This window comes from Hakea prostrata, chromosome 7 (genome assembly GCF_041222555.1).
Source record: "Hakea prostrata isolate BN-2017 chromosome 7, UWA_Hpros_2, whole genome shotgun sequence".
NCBI classification, from domain to species: Eukaryota; Viridiplantae; Streptophyta; class Magnoliopsida; order Proteales; family Proteaceae; genus Hakea; species Hakea prostrata.
Window position 1 is genome coordinate 21,424,709 of NC_142606.1, and position 19,379 is coordinate 21,444,087.

Here is a 19,379-nt window from a genome sequence, read left to right on the forward strand (position 1 = left end):
TTTTATGCCTTTGAAGCATCACGGGGTTTCAGGAAATGAAAGTATCTGTGTTACCATGATAGCTTATTAGCTCACTCTGGCATTTTCTCACATATATTCAACAGGGTTGCCTTTTGATAAAACATAGATAATCCTGTGAGTTGCATTATCAACAGGCTGAACAACCGAAAGGCAAAGCTGGCTCGGGCTGCAAGGGAAGTTCGCACACCATCAGAAGGGGAAACTGCTTTACCAGACAAATCAGGAGGAATGGGAGTGGTCCACTATTATGATTCATCTGAGAGCCCTAGCGAGGACTTGTATGTCCCATCAACTGGTCGAGGGGGAAGTAGCGCAAGCACACCTGGAGCCGGCACCTTGAGAACATGTGGCAGTGAGACATCTGAGATCGCGTCAACAGATTTTGTTGATTTTGCTGCCCAACAAAACATGTTAACGGATCCATCTTCGAGATATATTAGACTTGAACCGGGGCGGGATGTAACACTGATGGATGAAGGGGAAGAAATTGGTGTGGGGAAGGTATATCAGGTGGAAGGTAAGTGGCATGGAAAGAGTTTGGAGGAAGCAGGAACCTGTGTTGTGGATATCCGTAACCTGAAGGTGGATAGATGGATGAGGCTTCAACACCCATCTGAAGCTGCAGGAATGACATATGCTGATGCTGAAGCCAAGAATGGGGTGATGAGAGTGGCATGGGATTCAGACAAGATCGTCCTGTTGCCCCAGTAAGTTTGCCATTTTTGTTTCTTTTCTTTTGGTTCCTTTTTCTTTGTGCCACGACGGGTAAGCCCCAGTGAGAGTTTTTTAACTTGTGACCTCTTAATTGTGAGGCATTGGTCTTGCCAACTGAGCAGCCCCTTGGGTCTTTTCCCTGTAAAGTGGGTCATTGTCAATGCAAGAATCCCAGATGTAAGTCTTGGACGGAGCATTGATTGGAATCCCTGCTTCTTTCACAATCCATTGTATTCGTGCTCACTTGCATTGTTTTTCAATTCTCCTTAGTAAGCGCAACCTCTCTCTATATCTCACACACATCAAACACCCTCCCCCTTCTCTCTCGTCTCTCTCGCACGCACGCTTTCCCCTCTGTCGCGCGCTTCCTTCCTCAATTTTGTTGGGTAGGTAGATCTGAACCATCTTTAGGGTGTGCATCAACTATTCATATGGATACAGGTGGAGATAGATCTAACCCACATCTGAAGTTTGGGATCCACACTACACCCTAAAGATGGTTCAGATCTATCCCCGGCACTGCATTCATGTTAGTAGCAAATCTGAACTCGTTTGGTCACCTCGAAAATATTCTCTTCTTTATCTGGCATCAAAAATTTATAGTTCAAATCCTTTGTTCAACAGGGTAGAGGTCTGTGCTTCCCTCACATCTCTCCACTGTATTTTATGAGGGAGTCTACGTGGGTCTTCTAAGGATCCCATTTCTTGAGGCAGAGGTAAGTCTCACTCTTAATGTGTGGTAGAGAAATGTGAGGGACATTCAGACTCGAAATCTAAACCCTCTTACTCTTCCCCTGGTCCTTGCCAAATAGAGTTATCCACCAATAGTTTCACGTAAACGATGGTGATAAAAATGGAATCCCTCTCTATTCACTTACTGGGTTGGAGATCACTATTCGTTACTCAAGTGCATTTAGTGGGCATTAGTAATATGTAAATTACTCTTCTCTCAAACTTGATCTCACGAGGGTAGGATCATAGAATGATACTTTGTACATTCACTGCGTCTGAATGTAGGAACCATGCACAAGCAAGGTCAGTTTTTTCCAATCGTTTAATCTAAAGCTTCCCCGGCCCTTGTAAAGAAAAAAAATTAATTCCAAAGAGACTTAATTTCTGAAGAAAGCAATCTTTAGAGCTGAAAAATCCATACAAAGTTCACTCTTTAGAATTGAAAGTTCTCCAAGGAGGTATACCCACATTTGCAATAATCTTCTTCTGGTTATTGAGAATTTTATTACCAAATCTTCCTTCAAATCTAAGGGTACATCTCTCATACTTGACATTGCCTCCACTACAATATAGCTCCCAATTCCCATGACTCTCTAGGAACTGTTGAATCTTTGATGAACCCACACCCAACTTCTAACTTAATGGGTTAAGAACCTCTTGCCCTAACTGATCTCCCTGTTGAATCAGTGATATCTTTCTTTACGTGAGCATATCTGAGTGCAATTGGGGCATCTAGATGGAATTCACTATCCAATGGTTGCCACCTTCAATAAAAAAAACTTTAATTTTTTAAATTATAAATTATTGTCGTATAGGTTGACAAAACGAAGACGAAGCGTGAGGAATCCAAGGAGGAAACGATACAGCACTCTCGGTGTGATTGCAGAGTAGAATGCCATCAATGGGAGGAGGGACTAGGTGGACAAGCCTAATGGCTTCCACAACATAGGTATACCTTGGCATGGGAAATCTCCAAATTGACATAAAAAAGTTTCAGGTTTTCATTAGAGAGGATTTAAACAAAAAAAATTTATGTTTTTCAAAATTTAAAATTTGGTGGTAAACAATGATATTCATCTTTGAGTAACAACTAGTATTGCTGGTTTTTATTTTATTTAGCTTGTTTTCTTGTGAAATATTGGTGATTTGGATTTTGATCCTTTCTGTCCAAGCCTCTCATCCATATTGTCCGTTTGACCATCGGATAGAAAGGTATGAATGTAATCAGTCCGTTTATAGAGGAATCATACTTTTTGAAAACGGATTGATTCTGTTTCAGCCTTTGAATTCAAAGATTGCCATTCTATCCAGAAAAAAAATGATCGAACGTACCAGATGGACGAGAGGATCTCAATTCCTAGTGATCCATGTCATTTGTGGTCTAGGGCTTTCAATGGAGCCAGAATGCATAGCCCATTAATGACCCATTGCACTAAAACTGTTGGATTGGAATATGCTTCTGTTCTATGAATTGCATGATACATACTTTTCAGATTTTTTTTTGGGGTCTAAATACTTTTTCAGAATTTACCCAAAAAAATTTGCTTTTTCAAGTGTTGTTTTGAAACTATAACGTAGCTTGCAAGAATGCAAGAGATGATTTTACTTGAACAGTCCATGCTGTCTTGAAAATGATAATGTTTGCCACTTCTTTTGACTGGAAAGATGAGCATGCTGTTTGGACTCTGGGCTTTTGTTTTCTTTTTTGATAAAGAAAAGTATCATTTTGCAGTGCAGGAATAGCTTATGAAATCAGACTTAGAAAGATTCAATAACCCAGAATATGACTAGTGAATCCTTTTTAAAGCCTTCTGGGTAAAAGAATCAATCACCTGCAAAGAGTTAGAGTTAGGGTTTAGAACAAAATTTTTTATTACTCAAGTACAAAGAACACTGGCTTCATTATGTAAATTTAATGTTTTTTAAGATGGGTTTTTATTAAAAAAAGTATATTTTTTGAGTGTGTTAATTGTAATTTAAGAAACATTATGAACTTCAAAATGTAATTCTTGGATTTTATAACAAACACGTGTCATAATAAGTTGATGCTGCACAAATAGACATTTTTTTTTAATGATTTTTAACACATTGGTGATAGCCTCTTATGTATACACAGCAAGATGTCTTAAATTTAAACTTTTCTTCTCCTGCACTTTTAAAATTCCCTCAAATTTCTTAAGCCTATAGTGTCACCATTCTTGTGGCTCATTTTTTATCAAGAAAAAGGGAAAAAAGAAAAATTTTCTCTCGAATCATCTGGAAATCCCTGATTTCTGATTCTTGAACGCAAGAAATACAAACAGAAAAAATGTAAGGTTCGACAGAGACGAAGTCAAAGAAGTATCTCCTTTTCATGAATCATCTAGAAGTCTACGTTTTTGAATTTGTGGAAAATTTTCAACCAAAAAAACGTGTGAAAGCCTAAACTTAAACTAATTGACCTTTCAAATCACTCTTACCAAAAAGGAAAATGGAATTTTATAAATCAAACGAGTCAAAAAAAGATGGCAAATATTAGTGGTGGATCTTATTCGTTGGTAGTTTATCAACTTTAATGACTGCCTGCCATTTATCTTCTATTTTAATACATATAATAAACGATTTATTGTTAATTACCCATTTTTTTTCAGTTTGTTTTCTGTATATTATGTAGAAATTAATGCATGTAATGATGTAAGGAAGATATAAATCAATACAACATTTTGGTGAAGATCCTCTTCTCAAATAAGATCAACGGTCAGCTAAATAATTGTTGATATTATAGAGCTACAATCCCATTTTATTGACTATAATTTTTTTTTTAAGATTTTTTTTTTAGTATCTGAGGTTTATTCGGGTCAGCTTGTACGCACCTTGATTACATCCTCAAGAGGAGCTTTGTCATCTGCAAGCAGGGGCGGACCCAGGATGGAATATTGGGGGGAGGCGAAGAATGAAAGCTAGATAACCTTCCGGTTGAAGAAGCACTAATATTTTTTCCACATATATTTTGTGGGACTCACATATATTTGAAAAAATGGTAAATTATTGATAATGATATTTTTTTTTGATAAAATATAGATAAAATTAAAACAACAATATAAAAAATATATATACACGTGACTTCAATCCTAAAAAGCTAGATGCAAGCTAAAATTTTCTTTGGTAAGAGATGTAAACTAAATTTTTAATTTTTTTTAGGTAAGAGATGCAAACCAATGATAGTTAGTTAATAAATATTTTATTCACAATACAAAATCAAATAACAAAAACTGCAGAAGAAATAAGAAACATATAATAAATAATCAAATAAAAAAATAACAAAAAAAAAAAAGAAAAGAAAAGAAAAGAAAAGAAGAAACGATAAATAAATTGAGAAATAGAAAGAGTATTTAATTATAGAATATATCTTTTTTCAAATTTTCTTAACCCACGCTTAAAGAAAGGGAAGAGAATAAATAGGAAGAAAAGAGGAGAGATGAGAGAGGAGAGAAGAGAGAGGAGAATAAATAGGGATTGAAGAGTTAGTTTCTAATTAAAAATGACATTTTGATTTTTGAAAACTTAATAAGTTTTTTTTTAAAAAAAATTCCTTTAACCCACGTTTATAGAAACAGAAGAGAATAAATAGGAAGAAAAAATGAGAGAAAAGAGAGGGGAAAATAAATAGGGATTGAGGAATTAGATTTTAATCAAGAATGACATTTATATCCATCATTTTACCTTTAAAAATTGTTCTCGATATTGGGGGGGGCAAACAGCGACATTTCACATGTCGAAAGAGAAAAAACTGGCAAAATTAAGGGAATTAAGGGAATTTATATAAAATTTTAAAAAATCAATCTGGAGGGGGGGCCATGGCCCCCCTCGGCCCCTTCATAGGTCCACCCCTGTCTACAAGGGTCGAATCCATGATATTTCCATTGAGAAATATGGATTTTTAGGACTGGTAAAACTGTGATTGACCACCTGCTAGTCTTGAAGGCATGCTTCGTTGTGAGAAGAACGATTTGGTCAAATTCCATTATTATTATTATTATTATTATTATTATTTTGGTTTGCCAACCCCGGTTTATAACCGGTGGTTTGACCCGCGTCGCACACTTGGCTGTGGTGGGTGAGTCTCCCAGCGGAGATTTTTTACACCCACAAGGATTGGATACCAGAACCTTGCTTAAGCGAACCAAGCTACTTACCACTTGAATCAACCCCGGTTATTTGGTTATTAGACATTTGTGAGTCTGATGTTTTATTTAATAAAATTCTTATTTACCAAAAAAAAAAATCAATACAACACACCTAGTAATTAAACTCAATTTTCTATTAAAAATAAAAGATAAAAATTTAATTGCAAAACATAAGTGAATTTATTTCATTTCGTTTATTGCCATCTGGGTATAGCAAAATTTTCTCTAAACTTATAATCTATGCATTGATCTACCTGAACTACTCCAACAACATTGAATACTCATATCAGTTTGCTGATCTAAATCACCTAATTCAATTTGATTCATGCATCAAGAAAATACATGTAGACCCTCAATTTAATTAAATTTATCTAAAAAGTTTATCAATTGTTGAATATTATTTACATATTAAACAATAACAAAAAGGAAAAAAGGAAAAGAAAAAGGTAAAGATTCATCCAACAAGCATCTCCATGTTTGATCTAACTCCCACACCAATATTTTTTTTCCCCCTTACTCAACATGTGAAAAAGATGTGATGAGAATCTATAGGCTTTAGAAGTCAAAAAGAATGAAAAGATGTCTATTATCCTCACACTGAATCATAAGTGTTAATGACTAAAATAGTCATTATACCCTGACCAGTCCAACCAACGGATTCAATACATTTGTCTCGACCATAGTGTTAATGGACAGTCCAACTATCATGTTAAGGGAGCCCGATCAAGGTAAACTTTTATCACTTGTCAACTACCTAGAAGGATAAGTCAGATAAATAACTCTTCCTAGAGTTGCTTTCCTAACACAACTTTTCTTAGAGTTATGTTTGGAGTCTAACTCATATATCTAAAGCTATATAAGCAACTCAGGCAAGTTTTATGTAGTAAATATTCATATTTTGTGTGATCAATTACTTAAATTCTCTATTGAATAGTTATGATCATATCTCATTGGTACTGACTTGCTCGTCAGAGACGTATCTCGACCCCCTATGGTCAAGCACATGTTTTGCAGGAACTTGACAGGGAATGACGAGCAGGATTCGGTATCAACAATATGATTCCTCTGAAAATATTAATTTATTTTGAAAAAAAAATTAATTGATCAAGTGTGACATACAATTAAATATGAAGATCATGCAGGAAAAGAAAAAGAAAAATCTATTTCAGATCGATGAAAATAACAGTTCATATGATCAGAAAAGTGGATTCGGACATTAAAGTATGAAGATTTGATCGAATTAAATGTACCAAGTACCAACTACCCAGAATCGAAAAATGGGTAGCATATAATTTATTCATGTGCTTGTGATCGAAGAAAGAGAGATCTTGAAAAGAGAGAAAACAGAGTTATGGATATAAAGTGCAGGTGGATATGGTGGGTGAGGAACCTTCTAGCATTGACAGCCTTAAGCCACTTGGAAATTTGTCGAATATATATATATTGTAGTTGCCCACAAGCAAACGGTTTCTCTTTTATCAGAAAAACAGGTTCTTGCTAACATCATTTGCTGATTTTCCCACCAATCGAATCAAACAATTTAGATTTTAGAATCTTGCAAAAAAACAGTAAATTTTTTCCTATCTCACCTCAAAATTTTCAAATAAATGGTACCTTGTGACTCACAATCAACCTGCCAGGATAAGTATGAGGCCTTAATTTTAATCTAATCTAGTTTTAGTTTTAGAATTAAGGTTTGTTTGGATAAACTTATGTGAGAAATTTACGCGCACCTTAACTACATCTGCAAGGAATAATTTTTTACTAATATTAGATAGGGCCTTGAACTTACAGTTACGAGGCACCTAACTCCATTTTTATCCAAAAGTACAATGAAAACCAGATAAGCCTGAGGCTTGATGATATCAAATGATTGACCTGTGACGTCTCTGCACTCTTGACTGCTTTACGACTACAAATATATGGAACCCATAAGTAAAAAATAATAAAATATTATTTAAAAAATCATTCATCACCTTAATCCTGTGCCCCCCCCGTAATTTGTGATCAATAGTCGTTCGTCTGTGCTCTCTGGAGGGATGATCCGGACTCCAAATGATTTTATCCCTATTTTTCAGTATGAAAAAAAAAACAGAGAGGAAAGAATTCCAGCCATTTTACCCATTAGAGCTGACACAGCTGATCCCAAACCTGGTTTTGAAGGCGTGGTGAATATGGCAAAACAGGTCAACCAATCAATCTTCTATTCCCCCAAAACAGAAAATGTTTAACTACCACTCACCCACTGTGGTGCTGACACAGTGATTATCCATCCCCCAAGGGCTTCTTTAGGATTATTGGATATCTAACATCGACGAAGAACACGGGATCAGTTACCCATTAAGGCGTGAAGGATCCTTCTAGATAGATCACGCGAAAATGGTAGATGTGGTTTGCTATACGACACATGGCATCAACGCAACCACTGTTTTCTTCATTTCCAACAAAGCCAAGCGAGTGACAGCGTGCACCAGAAGGGTTGGAGTTAGCACAAGGATTAGATTGGGTTTTCCAATTGGGTGATTCACACTGTGAATTTGATTCGATTGGTTCAGCGCCCAAGGAATGAGAAAAATGTGGAAATTGGGAAAATGACTTTTAACACAAAGATAATTGAAGACCGAAATAGAAACGGTTCCAAATAAGAAACGGTAAGTTGGGAGCTGAGAAGGTGATAGAAAACGAACAAGAAAGAAAACCAGAAACTGCCCCTCTTTCTCCCTTCAAAAATTCCTTTATTGGGGAGAGAAGGGAGAAGAAATGGAGAGATTTTCTTTTCATGTCTGAGGAACAGGGTCTGTGTGTTGTTGTACAAGAAGAGAAAGAGAGATAAGAGAGCTGTTTCTTCGATAATATAACTTCTCCTTCCTGGGTTTATTTACTTCTTTGGGAATTGGATTACAGAAGGAAAAAGAAGAGAGGAAAAACGGAATTGGGACTTGGGTCTTTTCTGGGGTTTAAGATGCTGCGATTGGGGATTGCAGTGCTTCAACTGGCGGAGCTCTTCGTGAGCTTTGTGGTCCATTCGTTATATGGGGTTTACATTTTCAGCACGGCTGTAGCATCGGATCTTTCACAGGCAATGAACGAATGTTTGAAACCCAATGTGAACTTTAATACAGATACGGATGGCTTCAAAGGCTTGGACTCTAGATCATCAACTAACCTTGATGACACGCCGCCTATTGTGTTAATTCACGGCATCTTCGGATTTGGCAAAGGGGTATGTCATGTTCTATGCATTCTCATTTCGTTGAAATGGGTTCTGCTCCTCCATTTCGTCTGCCTTCGATTGGGTTTTCAGTTCTGATTCTCCATTTTCTCCATTTTTGATTGCAGAGGTTAGGGGGTTTGTCTTATTTCGCCGGAGCAGAGAAGAAGGATGAGCGGGTGCTTGTTCCCGATTTGGGTTCCTTGACGAGCGTATATGATAGGTGCGTGATTGAATCTACGAAAGCTCTTTAAATTATAATGAGCCCGCTTGCTTTACCATTTTCCTTCTCCTCCTCCTGTTCCTTGGTCACTTGTTTTCATTCCTTGCAAGCATTCAGGGCTCGCGAATTGTTTTATTATCTGAAAGGGGGGCAAGTGGATTATGGAGAAGAACACAGTAAAGCTTGTGGGCATTCCCAGTTTGGAAGGATTTATGAGCAAGGTTCGGCATTAAACTTCTTTCCCTGATGTTCCCGCAACAACCCACCGGTAACCCTTGGTTCTCTCTCTTCAATGGAATGCAGGTCATTACCCTGAATGGGATGAAGACCATTCTATCCACTTTGTCGGTCATTCTGCAGGAGCCCAGGTGGTTCGATTGTTGCAGCAAATGTTAGCTGACAAGGTCAGCTAAATTCCCAATCTCTGATGGATTTTTTTTTCTTTTTTTTGATTAGAGAACTGAGGAGAAAGTAATGCTACTGATGGGTAGTTTTGTTACTAATTATCCAAAATTTGCTAATTTTAGGCTTTTAAGGGTTATGAGAACACTTCTGAGAACTGGGTATTAAGCGTAACTTCGTTATCTGGGGCGTTGAATGGGACGACTAGAACCTACTTGGATGGGATGAGGTGAGTGGAAAATTTCTCCCCTTTTTTTTTTTTTAATTTAAATTCAAAACATGGACTTCTTGCTTTAAAATCTCTCATTTTTATTTTTGTTTCTAACTTATATATTTTTGGCTTTCTCAGAACAGAGGATGGAAGATCTTTGAAGCCTGTCTGTCTGCTTCAGGCGTGTCGTATGGGTGTCATTATTTATGAATGGCTTGACATTCCCTGGCTGAAGAACTACTACGATTTTGGGTTCGGCCACTATAACATGTCATGGAAGAAAATCGGAATTTCTGGTCTTGTGGATTGCCTCTTGGGAAACACAGGTCCTTTTGCTCATGGAGATTGGATCCTTCCAGACCTTACTATTCAAGGATCCATGCGGCTCAACGCTCATCTCGCCACTTTCCCTAACACATTCTACTTCAGCTATGCAACCAAGAGGACTAGGAAGTTCATGTGGATCACTGTCCCTTCTAGCCTACTGCGGATACACCCACTGCTCTTCATCAGAGTTTTCCAGATGAGCCAATGGAGACATCCTCCAGATGTTTTGCCTCCTTACAAAGGATATCGGTGAGTGATTAGTGGCTGTGTGCTGAAAATTCAAATAACCAAATTGATCTTATTTACTGTGTAGCTAATGAGTTTTGTGCCTGCAGGGACGAGGATTGGCAGGACAATGATGGAGCACTTAATACCATATCCATGACACACCCACGTTTACCAGTTGAGCATCCACACCAATTCATTGTAGATGACTCTGAATGCCAACCTTTGCAACCAGGAATCTGGTTAGTTCTCTTTCCTAGTATGTTTAATGCTCTATGAATTTGCATATATGAAATTTCATGACTCAAAAGTTTAGATGCCAAACTATTAAAATTATCAACGCTGATAATACCTTGATCAATCCACTCCTGCCTACTGAAATGTTTACTGCCCATCCTTATGGTCATTGCTCATCATTGATGTTGTGATTCATCGTTGTGATATTCTTAGTGGTAGTTCAGTGTTTCCCAGTCACTCATATCTGCTACTGCTATCAACACTATTAGTTTCAGATGTAGGTAGTGGATGATAGATTCTGCTTAATGAGTGCTGGATTTTATGTATAGTTTTCTTTCTATGTCAGTAGGGCCAAAAAGCATTTTCTCCATACCTTCATTTGCTTAAGTTGGATTTAATTTTGTTAAACCAAAATTTGCCATATGTATCTACAATATTTTTTAGCAACTTAATTTTCTACCTCCCCTCTTCCATTGTTTTCTTGTTCCAGATTTGCATATGTTAGTCAAGGTCGACCTAGTCCATGGTTAATCGTTTTACATCTAGGGTTCTTAAAGTCTTTGAAACTTACTTCACCTGCATTAATCATTGATTTAACAATCATAGACTTCAATTCCCATTTGTGTTTTTGACCACATCATCCTTGGAGGACATCATATTTGATGTTTTGAGCAAGGCGTAGTGCATGCAATCAGATGGTAGATGATGTTATTCAACAGAAGCATTTGATGATTTCTAGTCTTATGACTCCATTTAACTTTGTAATTTGCCACTGCTACTGCACATCCCATGTTCAAACAACCTGTTAAGAATTTTCCAGCTTGTGGATTCTGTTGCACTTTCTTCCTCTTGGGTCATTAGATACTTCAGTTTAAATAACACTAATGAGGAACATTTGACACAGGTATTACAAGCTTGTGGAAGCTGATCACATAACTTTTGTTGTGAATCGGGAGAGAGCCGGAGTACAATTTGATTTGATATATGACAGTATCTTCGAGCGTTGCAGAAAGCATGTATTTAGGAAGAGGCCGCAGACACTACCGAATCAAACAATCCAGGAGTGAAAAATAGACTCTGAATGACCCCTGGACAAATGAGTATGAAAAAATGCTACCACATCAACCCCAACATTTCTTTTCTCGAAACCTCTCTGATGTAATTAGCTTTCTTTTCTTCATTTTTTGTTCTGGTGCCAAGCCAGTTTGTGGTATTGAGGCAGTTTTGGTGTCTCACCCTCTTCATTGTGAGAAATTCAGATTCAGTTGCAAGCGTCATATACAGGTTTCAATGAAATTTAAAATTCTATCATCCAACATGACTCATGTGCAATGACCTTACTTTTCTTTTCATTGATATCAAAATAGAATCTCATATCCACCAGACGAAGCAGTAAGAAAAAAATGAGAAAACAACGAAGGGCCTCCAGGTTTTTCGTGAGAATAGTACCATAAATTACAACACTTAATAGAGATGGTTACTGGGGTAGACGTGTGCAATGGTTTGACGCATGAATTTGTTCCAAGTAAGTTAATATAATTACATGCACAGGAGTTCATCCACCCTATAGTTCTGTGACTGGAAAGAGACCTGAATTTGATGGGTAACAAGCTATAGTTCCTCTGCTCTACAACTCTATTACAATGAATTGATCAACCTAGCCAAAATTCCGAACCAAAAAATGAACACATTAATCAATATAACATAAAGGCCAACTATAATATACATTCCAGTGCACTCTAAACCTACGTTTGTCAAATTTCTCTATGGTACATCCGCAACGATCCTTCGTTGGTTAGCTGAAATGCTACACCATCTCTGGTACTTGCTTGGTTGTACAAACATTACACGAGCAATGAAGAAATAATTAATCCCATCTTGCCGAATAGCTGGCTTGAATATTCCGAATTCTCTGTGCACTTGACTAAGCCTCCTTGACACACTTAAGCTTCAAGAAAGGAACATGATGGGTCCTGCTTGCTGATATTGCGTCATTATCACAGGGAACTATGATTCTGGCACTAAATTGAAGCACCGTTTAAAGAAATCTTCGAGGGAAATTTCAGATATAGGCCAATGAGCTTCTGTCATGGTCCTGTGGCCGACCCCGAGTTGGAGTTGGGGGTCTCTGAATGTTGAGCTCCTGCAGCAATTCAAAAGGAACAATCTAAGTCCTGACAGGCTGTCTTACAATTCATGAACTGTGTACTCCTATCCAATATTTACCTGCATCCATGTATCATCCAATACACGTTCCGGAGATGTCTCAGGTGACTGAAGGGGAGGTGGCAATGGATGAATCAATTTTGGAACCACGACCAATCCCCTACCAACTACTAGTATTGCCCCAGCATTATTTGCCGTCCCTGATGCAGTTTAAAACTAAGCATGAAAATTGCAGAGAGAAAACATAAGTGAGAATCTATCTTCTGTAGCTTACCACAGTAGTTAGTAGCAGAAAACAGAGTGATGAGATGTCCCTGAGCAAACCGCTCAAATCCATCCATGACACACTCATGTGCTCTTATAATAAGTTGCAATTTGTTTTTCTTGCAAAAATCCATCACCCTGTCAGGCTGCCATCAATTATAAATAATATCAGTATGGAATGTAATCAATTTTAGAACTAATCAGAATTATGAATGTTATATAAGCAAAAAAAAAAAAAAAAAAAAAAAAAAAAAAGAGAGACCCAAACACAAGGAGGCACACGTCAGCAATTTTACTGGGAGTTGAAGCTCCTAATGAAGGGTCTGGAAAAAAGAATAGGAAGCCCAAAAAGGATTTGGAAAATCTCTATTAATAACTCAAGAAATATCCTGAATATGTCAATAAAAGCAATGCCTGAAAAGTGAGGCAACCCAGTTAAATGACTAAATATGTATTAGATAAGCATGAACACTATGTTACTTCAAACCGTTGTTGGTCTAAGTTTGTTAAAACATGTGAATATCTTCATGCAGTTCTAATGTTTAGGGCTTTTAGGCTATTCACTTCTGAATCAATGATAATAAATTCACAAGAACCAATAAGGAAGACTGCAAGTGAACTTAAGAAAGCAACTAGAAGAAATCTGGCAATGCATGTAACATGAATAGATAGAACAGAAAGGAAAAAATTATTGGATAGACGAGCCCCTAATGCTATTAATACCTACCCCAAAAGTAACAAGACCAGGGCCCCTAGCATTTGGTCTCAAACCCTCTATGCTATCATTCTCTGTAGGGTCAGACCTGCAAGTAATACCAAACAGCAGGACTAAGACAATTATAAATCAGACGAACATTATTGTCAATACATAGTGAACTAAATTATTTCACAAGTATACCATAGAAGGTCCATAAGAATAATTGATCCAGCATCCATTGTAATGGGCCTTTCAAGCTTCTCTATTTGTTCCACGGAGTGTATTGATCTCCCAATGCCACCATGCATGCAAATAATTTTCTTCTCAATGAGTGCAGCAAGTGGGAGAAAGTTGAAAAGCTGATTGAACCGAGTCCATGCCCATATTCCATCATTTTCTCCCTACAAGTGCAACTGTTATAAGTAACACCAGATTCTGTCTCAACTAAGAAAGACACGAGTAATAATTAATACCATCCTCTCAATGCATTCAATTCGAAAACCAAAGAGGGCATTGATGTCAGCAGCTTCATGGTTTCCTCGGATCAAATGTACATTGTCAGGATATTCAATCTGGATAATAAAAAAAGAGAGCCAATATAGTCAATGAAAGTACTGATGGAGTATTCACCCCAACCCCCCCCCCCCCAAAAAAAAAAAAAAGAAAAGAATAAAGTACTGATGGAGCAAAGGTAACATTTGCAGTTGGTTAATTTTGAAGCAGAAACGTACCTTGAGAGCTAGAAGCAAGGTTATTGTTTCAAGGCTGTGCTGTCCACGATCAACATAGTCCCCCAGGAATAAATAGTCAATGTAACTGACAAAATCGAAGTTCCAATGGTTAGACAACAATTGGAAGGGCAAAGACGAAAATTGACACAATTAATTGGGAAAGACACCCAAACACATTCTGTTATACTTATACCAGCCTAAAATAATAATTGCTTTTACTACAACTAGTCATGAATGTGCATTATTTACCATAGTAAGAAGTACAAACGACACTAAAAATGACTGCAGGGTTGGACAATATAGGGTAGACCTTAACTTATAAAGGTAGAGTAAGCTGAGTACAATCTTTTTTTTTTTTTTTTTTGGTAAACAGCTGAGTACAATCTGTAGCATGCCAATTCAGGAGACGGAATTCAACTTTTTCAGTAATTTGCAAGCTATCTTAAATGGATGGGGTTGCATGTCGAACAAGAACACGCATATTAGGTGACACACTAGGCAAATCCAGGAAGACAGATGACTATTAAGGGGGCACAATTCTTTATCATTTTAAAGGAAAATATTGTAGACACTGCCAGTCCTAGATCCCTCACAAATGCTCTCTTGTTTGCTCTCTTATCCTCCTATTGTATGAACCATACTCTCCCCTGCTAGTGTGGGCTGCACTTGGGGAATGCAGCCTAAACTAGTAGCAAGCAAACCCCATTCATTAAAATAATTCTTATTTTAACTATTTCAATATGTTTGTCAAAACAAAATGCATATAAGGGTGGAATTTTTTTACCTGATCTGCAAAAAGGCAAGCCCATCCAAACCCTGCGCTGTTGATAATCAGGCTGTAATTCGTTCATCTACATCCCAATTAAGTCCTGGTATAGCCTACCAACCCATCAAGTTATTGCAAGTTTGCAACATTATTCAACAACCCAAAACCAACCTAACAGCGACGGGCTTGGTTATTGACCCTACTTTTGACTGGGTTTGATAACAAACAGATCCGTTCCCACTTTTTATATATATGAGAGCCTTTTTAGTTTTTAGTCTTCTGGATAAGGCCAAGCCAAGCTCAATGTGTGGGGTAATGCAAACCAGCCTGGTCATAAATGATCTGGTTACCGTTAGGTGATTGAATTTTCTACCTGAATCTTATATGTTGTGTTACTGTAACCCACCTGACGCCAGAGGAAAGGGTAAGAATCCTTAGATGTCTTGACTCTGGAGGGTGGAAGGCCATTACCTGACCCAAATGATGCAGTTTACATTTTATTGGATCAGCACAAACCTGTTCGGAAGACCTGAGACAAACCATTTTTGAGTCTGGTTTTGGTTCAGTAGGATATTTAGGCAATAATTGATTTATACTATACATTTTGGTGCGAGTTGCATAAATAGAAGATTCCAGTTCTCTAGTTTCATTGTTTCAGAGAAATTTAATTTTATAAATATGTATGTGAGTGACCCAATGTATTGGACAGATTCAGAACAAATATTCAGGTTTTGCTTGGGTGTGCCTATATGACCTGAAAGCAGCCTATTGGTTGGTTTTATTCCCTCCCTCTCATCCTCATCCCTCTTCTCCTCCTCCTTTCCTCATTAATTGATCCTACTCCTTGCAATACCCTAACACTAGAACAAGGACATACACAAGGAAGAGGAAGAAGAAACAGAGGAGCAAGTCAGCAGGATAAGATATCCAAAAGGAGCCTTCCAACACTCACTCGGCTTGTTGATTTTGTTAGACACCATGCCTACCCCAAGTCTCTCGCTCCAATGTTGTCTAGTCTCCAGGTCATATTCCCCGCAATATCCTGTAGTTTGGAATCTTGTGGTGGAACGAGTATTGAAGACACTGAGTGTTTTCATCACTTGCCCACTTTCACTCACCATTTGGAGAACAGCTTTAAGTTTTGTTTGGCACTGAAGTGGAAGACCTTACCTTCGGTGGGGGTGGCTTCATGTCAGTCAGGCTTTTTCAGGCAGTTCTCTTTATATCATTGTAGGCAATATGTTCAGGGATTTCTCACATTAGGGTAAAGCTGAATCTCCACAAATGGACCTCCAAATATCACACCTCAGCTTTGACTTGGAAAGCTATATTTTGATGTTAGCACCAAACTATATTTATCCCTAAACTGATTGCTGCCACCCCACGGGACATGCACGTTGTTTCCTTAGATTTAGATCTCTGCTCCTTTGCCCACAACACTGGACTATGGGAGTTTATTTATCAACCCTCTTCAGTCTTCACTACCCTTCCTTATTTACTAATATATATATGAAAAAAGGTGAACCTGGTGCTGAAGGCTTCTGCACACCAGTGTCTTTGTTTTTTCTTTTTTTTTTGGGGCCTGGGGGGGGGGTGTTGTTGGCGAGGGGGAGAATTTTCCTACGGAGGTATCAAGGTTTACGTTGAAGGCATCCCATCCAAAAAATCTGCAAGGTCAATCACCTAACAAGAACTGCACATCACCTCACCCAATCAACCAGCTGGAACTTGAAAGTAAAAAAGACTTTAAACTCTAGAATGTTCTGCCAGGTTGTGGAACCTATCTTACCACCTTGCAAAAAAATGATATGATTTCCCTTCAAGAGCTTGGCTTTGAAGAAAGAACACCAAAAAGCCCTAAATATCACCTTCATGAAATGGCCTACATATCTTTTTGCCAGGTCATACAGAGATACCAAAATCCAAAAGAAATCTGAACAAATCAATCTAAACTTTTCCTATAACTGATGTAGGAACTTCCAACAGGCTAAAATATAAATTGACATTGAAGCAAATAACATGCTTGAGCAAGATAAGTAACCCCTCCCCCAATTGATAGCAGCTCCTTCCCCCCTGCTACCTCATATCTAATCTTTACAAGAATATCCTCCCCGCCACCCCCCCACCACCCAATTGATAGCGTTTTTGACAGTTACCATATCTAGTAATAAATCTTGTGGATTATTTCAGGGGAGATTTAAGACCTTGAGAAATTACATGATGTACGTCCCAAGACCTGCCCCAAGTGGAAGACCAAGACCCAGGGAAAACCCTATGTTTGCTGCCCAGCTGCAAAGCACAAGAAAGAGACACTTGCTGCGGAGGCAGGGGTAATATGGTAACTCTGTTCAGATTACCCTACACCACAATGGAATCTTTCAGGAACGTAATGGTCCAGATGATTATTTTATATAATCAGTCCTAGTTGATTCTAAAACCAGTCCTAACTAGTTTCTAATTCTAGTACAAGTTAGTTTGTCATTCAGTAACTTGTTAGAGTCCAATTAGGATTTCTAACCAAGCATAATTTCTAATTCAGTTTCAGACTCACGTCACTCACCAAGGATTCAGCATTTGTAAAGCTATAAAAGGCACCCCACACACGTAATAAGTTACACCATTTTCAGATATTGATAAGTCAGTTTTGGCAGCGAGTTTGTTATGTTATTCTTTGAGAATAATATGCCGCAGCAGAGGTTATGGTATCCCCAGGTGCTTGAGTGGAACAGTCTCCAGTGAGATCAAGCTAAGATTCCTCATGGCTGTGGATTCAGCCAACCTTCAGAACAGTGCATCATCTTCTCAACACAGAACAAGGCCTCTTCATCTTCTAACTAATTGGCAGCCAAGCACACACCTACCCCCTCTTCTTATCTCTTTCATTTTCCATTTTGATTCCTAACCCCATTCAAGCCTTCCTCCATATCCGTAAACCCATCCATTCATAACTGAACCTTCCACCATCAGGATTCCCTTAAGTTGCAGATCCACTACCCTAAGATAAATACCAGCACTCCATCAAAACCCTAATCCCTTGATACCCTAATTACCCAAAACTCAAACCCTAAGTCCAAGGTTTGAAGGGATTTAACCAAGCAGCCATCTATCAATGGTTTCCCAAACCTAGAGGGTCTATTCTAAGTCATTGACCTTAACCTTCCATTTTCTGTTTTAACCCAAACAAAAAAACCTAACAGCATGTAAATCTCCAGTCTAGGATAATTGGCCCTCATTCAAGTGAGGCTACAATTATAATGGTGCCATTCACAAAGACGCTATGGGAAATGACCAGGCACCCCTTAAGAAGTTGGAAATAGGAAGCATGACCACCTACAAACAAAGATTTCAACCCTCTTGCATCCTTCAGGCATTCTCTACAATCTCTTGGGCCCCCGCCAGAGCTCGTATCCCGAAATTCACCTTGCTTTCATCTTTGACAACTATTGAGCGCCCCCACCCCCCTTCCTCTGGGTCTCACTCAAGTCTGGTCCAATCTCCACCTTTGCTCCCCATCCCTCAAGATCACACCATATGGCACCCATCCCCAAGTAGCACCTTCTCCTCCTCCTTTGCTTGGAGCCTTGCCTGAAAACCTAGTCAACCATTTGCTTGGCACTCTCTAGTTTGGTTCAAAGGCCACATTCCCCGCAATGCCTTCATTGTCTCAAGAGCATTCAACCTATGTCTTCCTACTCAAAAATTCCTCATCCATAGACACCACACATCAACCCCAATTGTAACCTTCATTTGGATGACCCTAAAGATGTTAACCATCTCTTATTCTCTGGCCCCTACTTCCACTTTATGGGGGAAAGCCATCACCTCCATGCCCTGCTCCAGACGCTCCTTTGGGTTCTCTAGAGAATTGGATATGGCTGTTGAGATCCTTTTCCGACACATTTATTTGCGATTTGGTTGGCAAGCTGGTGTTTGATGCTATAATCTCTCAATTAGGTGGGCACAAAACCTTAGGAGATCGACCTACAACTCTAGATCTCCTAAGGTTTTGTACCCTCCTAGTCATCTCCTCTGATGTCTCTACTAGGCTTCAGGCACTTCCCCCAAGCCCCAGTTTTGGATACCCCAAGGAACAGGCTGATTTTTGTTACCTGGGTTCTAGGCTCTCCTTACTAATGCCTAATTGGTTGTAGCCCACACCTCCCCCCCTTTTTTCCCCTTTACTCGTACATTCCCCTCGTTTCTCCCCCCCCCCCCTTGCAGCTTTTGGTAATGATATTCTTCATTCATCCAAAAAAAAGTTCCTATGCTAAAATAAAAAGACTAGG

At 38.4% G+C, this 19,379-nt stretch overlaps 3 protein-coding genes across 5 annotated transcripts in view; 2 read left to right on the forward strand and 1 right to left on the reverse strand.

Annotated features, from left to right (window-relative positions):
• Positions 1-1,939, forward strand: part of LOC149010502 (sequence-specific DNA binding transcription factor ATNDX) — a 28,192-nt gene extending 26,253 nt beyond the window's left edge. The window contains exon 18 of one of the 2 annotated variants that reach the window (XM_089164482.1): positions 156-1,936. In XM_089164482.1, coding sequence (XP_089020608.1) covers positions 156-732 — 577 coding nt within the window. In that variant the 3' untranslated portion in view covers positions 733-1,936. Of the gene's footprint in view, positions 1-155 lie in introns of both variants that reach the window. The other variant, XM_089164483.1, reaches the window with a different exon arrangement.
• Positions 1,940-8,123: 6,184 nt separating this feature from the next.
• LOC149010503 (uncharacterized) lies at positions 8,124-11,776 on the forward strand. Its single transcript, XM_089161474.1, has 8 exons — positions 8,124-8,856; positions 8,973-9,067; positions 9,185-9,288; positions 9,371-9,471; positions 9,595-9,698; positions 9,819-10,256; positions 10,343-10,474; positions 11,374-11,776. Exons 1-8 carry the CDS (start codon positions 8,596-8,598, stop codon positions 11,534-11,536), a joined length of 1,398 nt encoding a protein of 465 aa, XP_089017600.1. The 5' UTR covers positions 8,124-8,595; the 3' UTR covers positions 11,537-11,776.
• A 71-nt stretch (positions 11,777-11,847) lies between these two features.
• The window catches only part of LOC149010504 (serine/threonine-protein phosphatase BSL1-like), a 28,230-nt gene continuing 20,698 nt past the window's right edge, over positions 11,848-19,379 (reverse strand). The window contains exons 15-21 of one of the 2 annotated variants that reach the window (XM_089161473.1): positions 14,328-14,412; positions 14,070-14,168; positions 13,798-13,997; positions 13,627-13,702; positions 12,910-13,045; positions 12,696-12,835; positions 11,848-12,612 (exon numbers count right to left, since the gene is read on the reverse strand). In XM_089161473.1, the coding sequence (XP_089017599.1) occupies positions 12,532-12,612; positions 12,696-12,835; positions 12,910-13,045; positions 13,627-13,702; positions 13,798-13,997; positions 14,070-14,168; positions 14,328-14,412 (817 nt within the window). In that variant the 3' untranslated portion in view covers positions 11,848-12,531. The remainder of the gene's footprint in view (positions 12,613-12,695; positions 12,836-12,909; positions 13,046-13,626; positions 13,703-13,797; positions 13,998-14,069; positions 14,169-14,327; positions 14,413-19,379) is intronic. The other variant, XM_089161472.1, reaches the window with a different exon arrangement.

Coding starts and splice junctions, on each gene's coding strand:
- LOC149010503 (XM_089161474.1), top strand. CDS start 8,596: ATGCTGCGATTGGGGATTGCAGTGCTTCAACTGGCGGAGCTCTTCGTG. Junction 9,068..9,184: donor TTGACGAGCGTATATGATAG/GTGCGTGATTGA, acceptor GCAAGCATTCAG/GGCTCGCGAATTGTTTTATT. Junction 10,475..11,373: donor CCTTTGCAACCAGGAATCTG/GTTAGTTCTCTT, acceptor CATTTGACACAG/GTATTACAAGCTTGTGGAAG.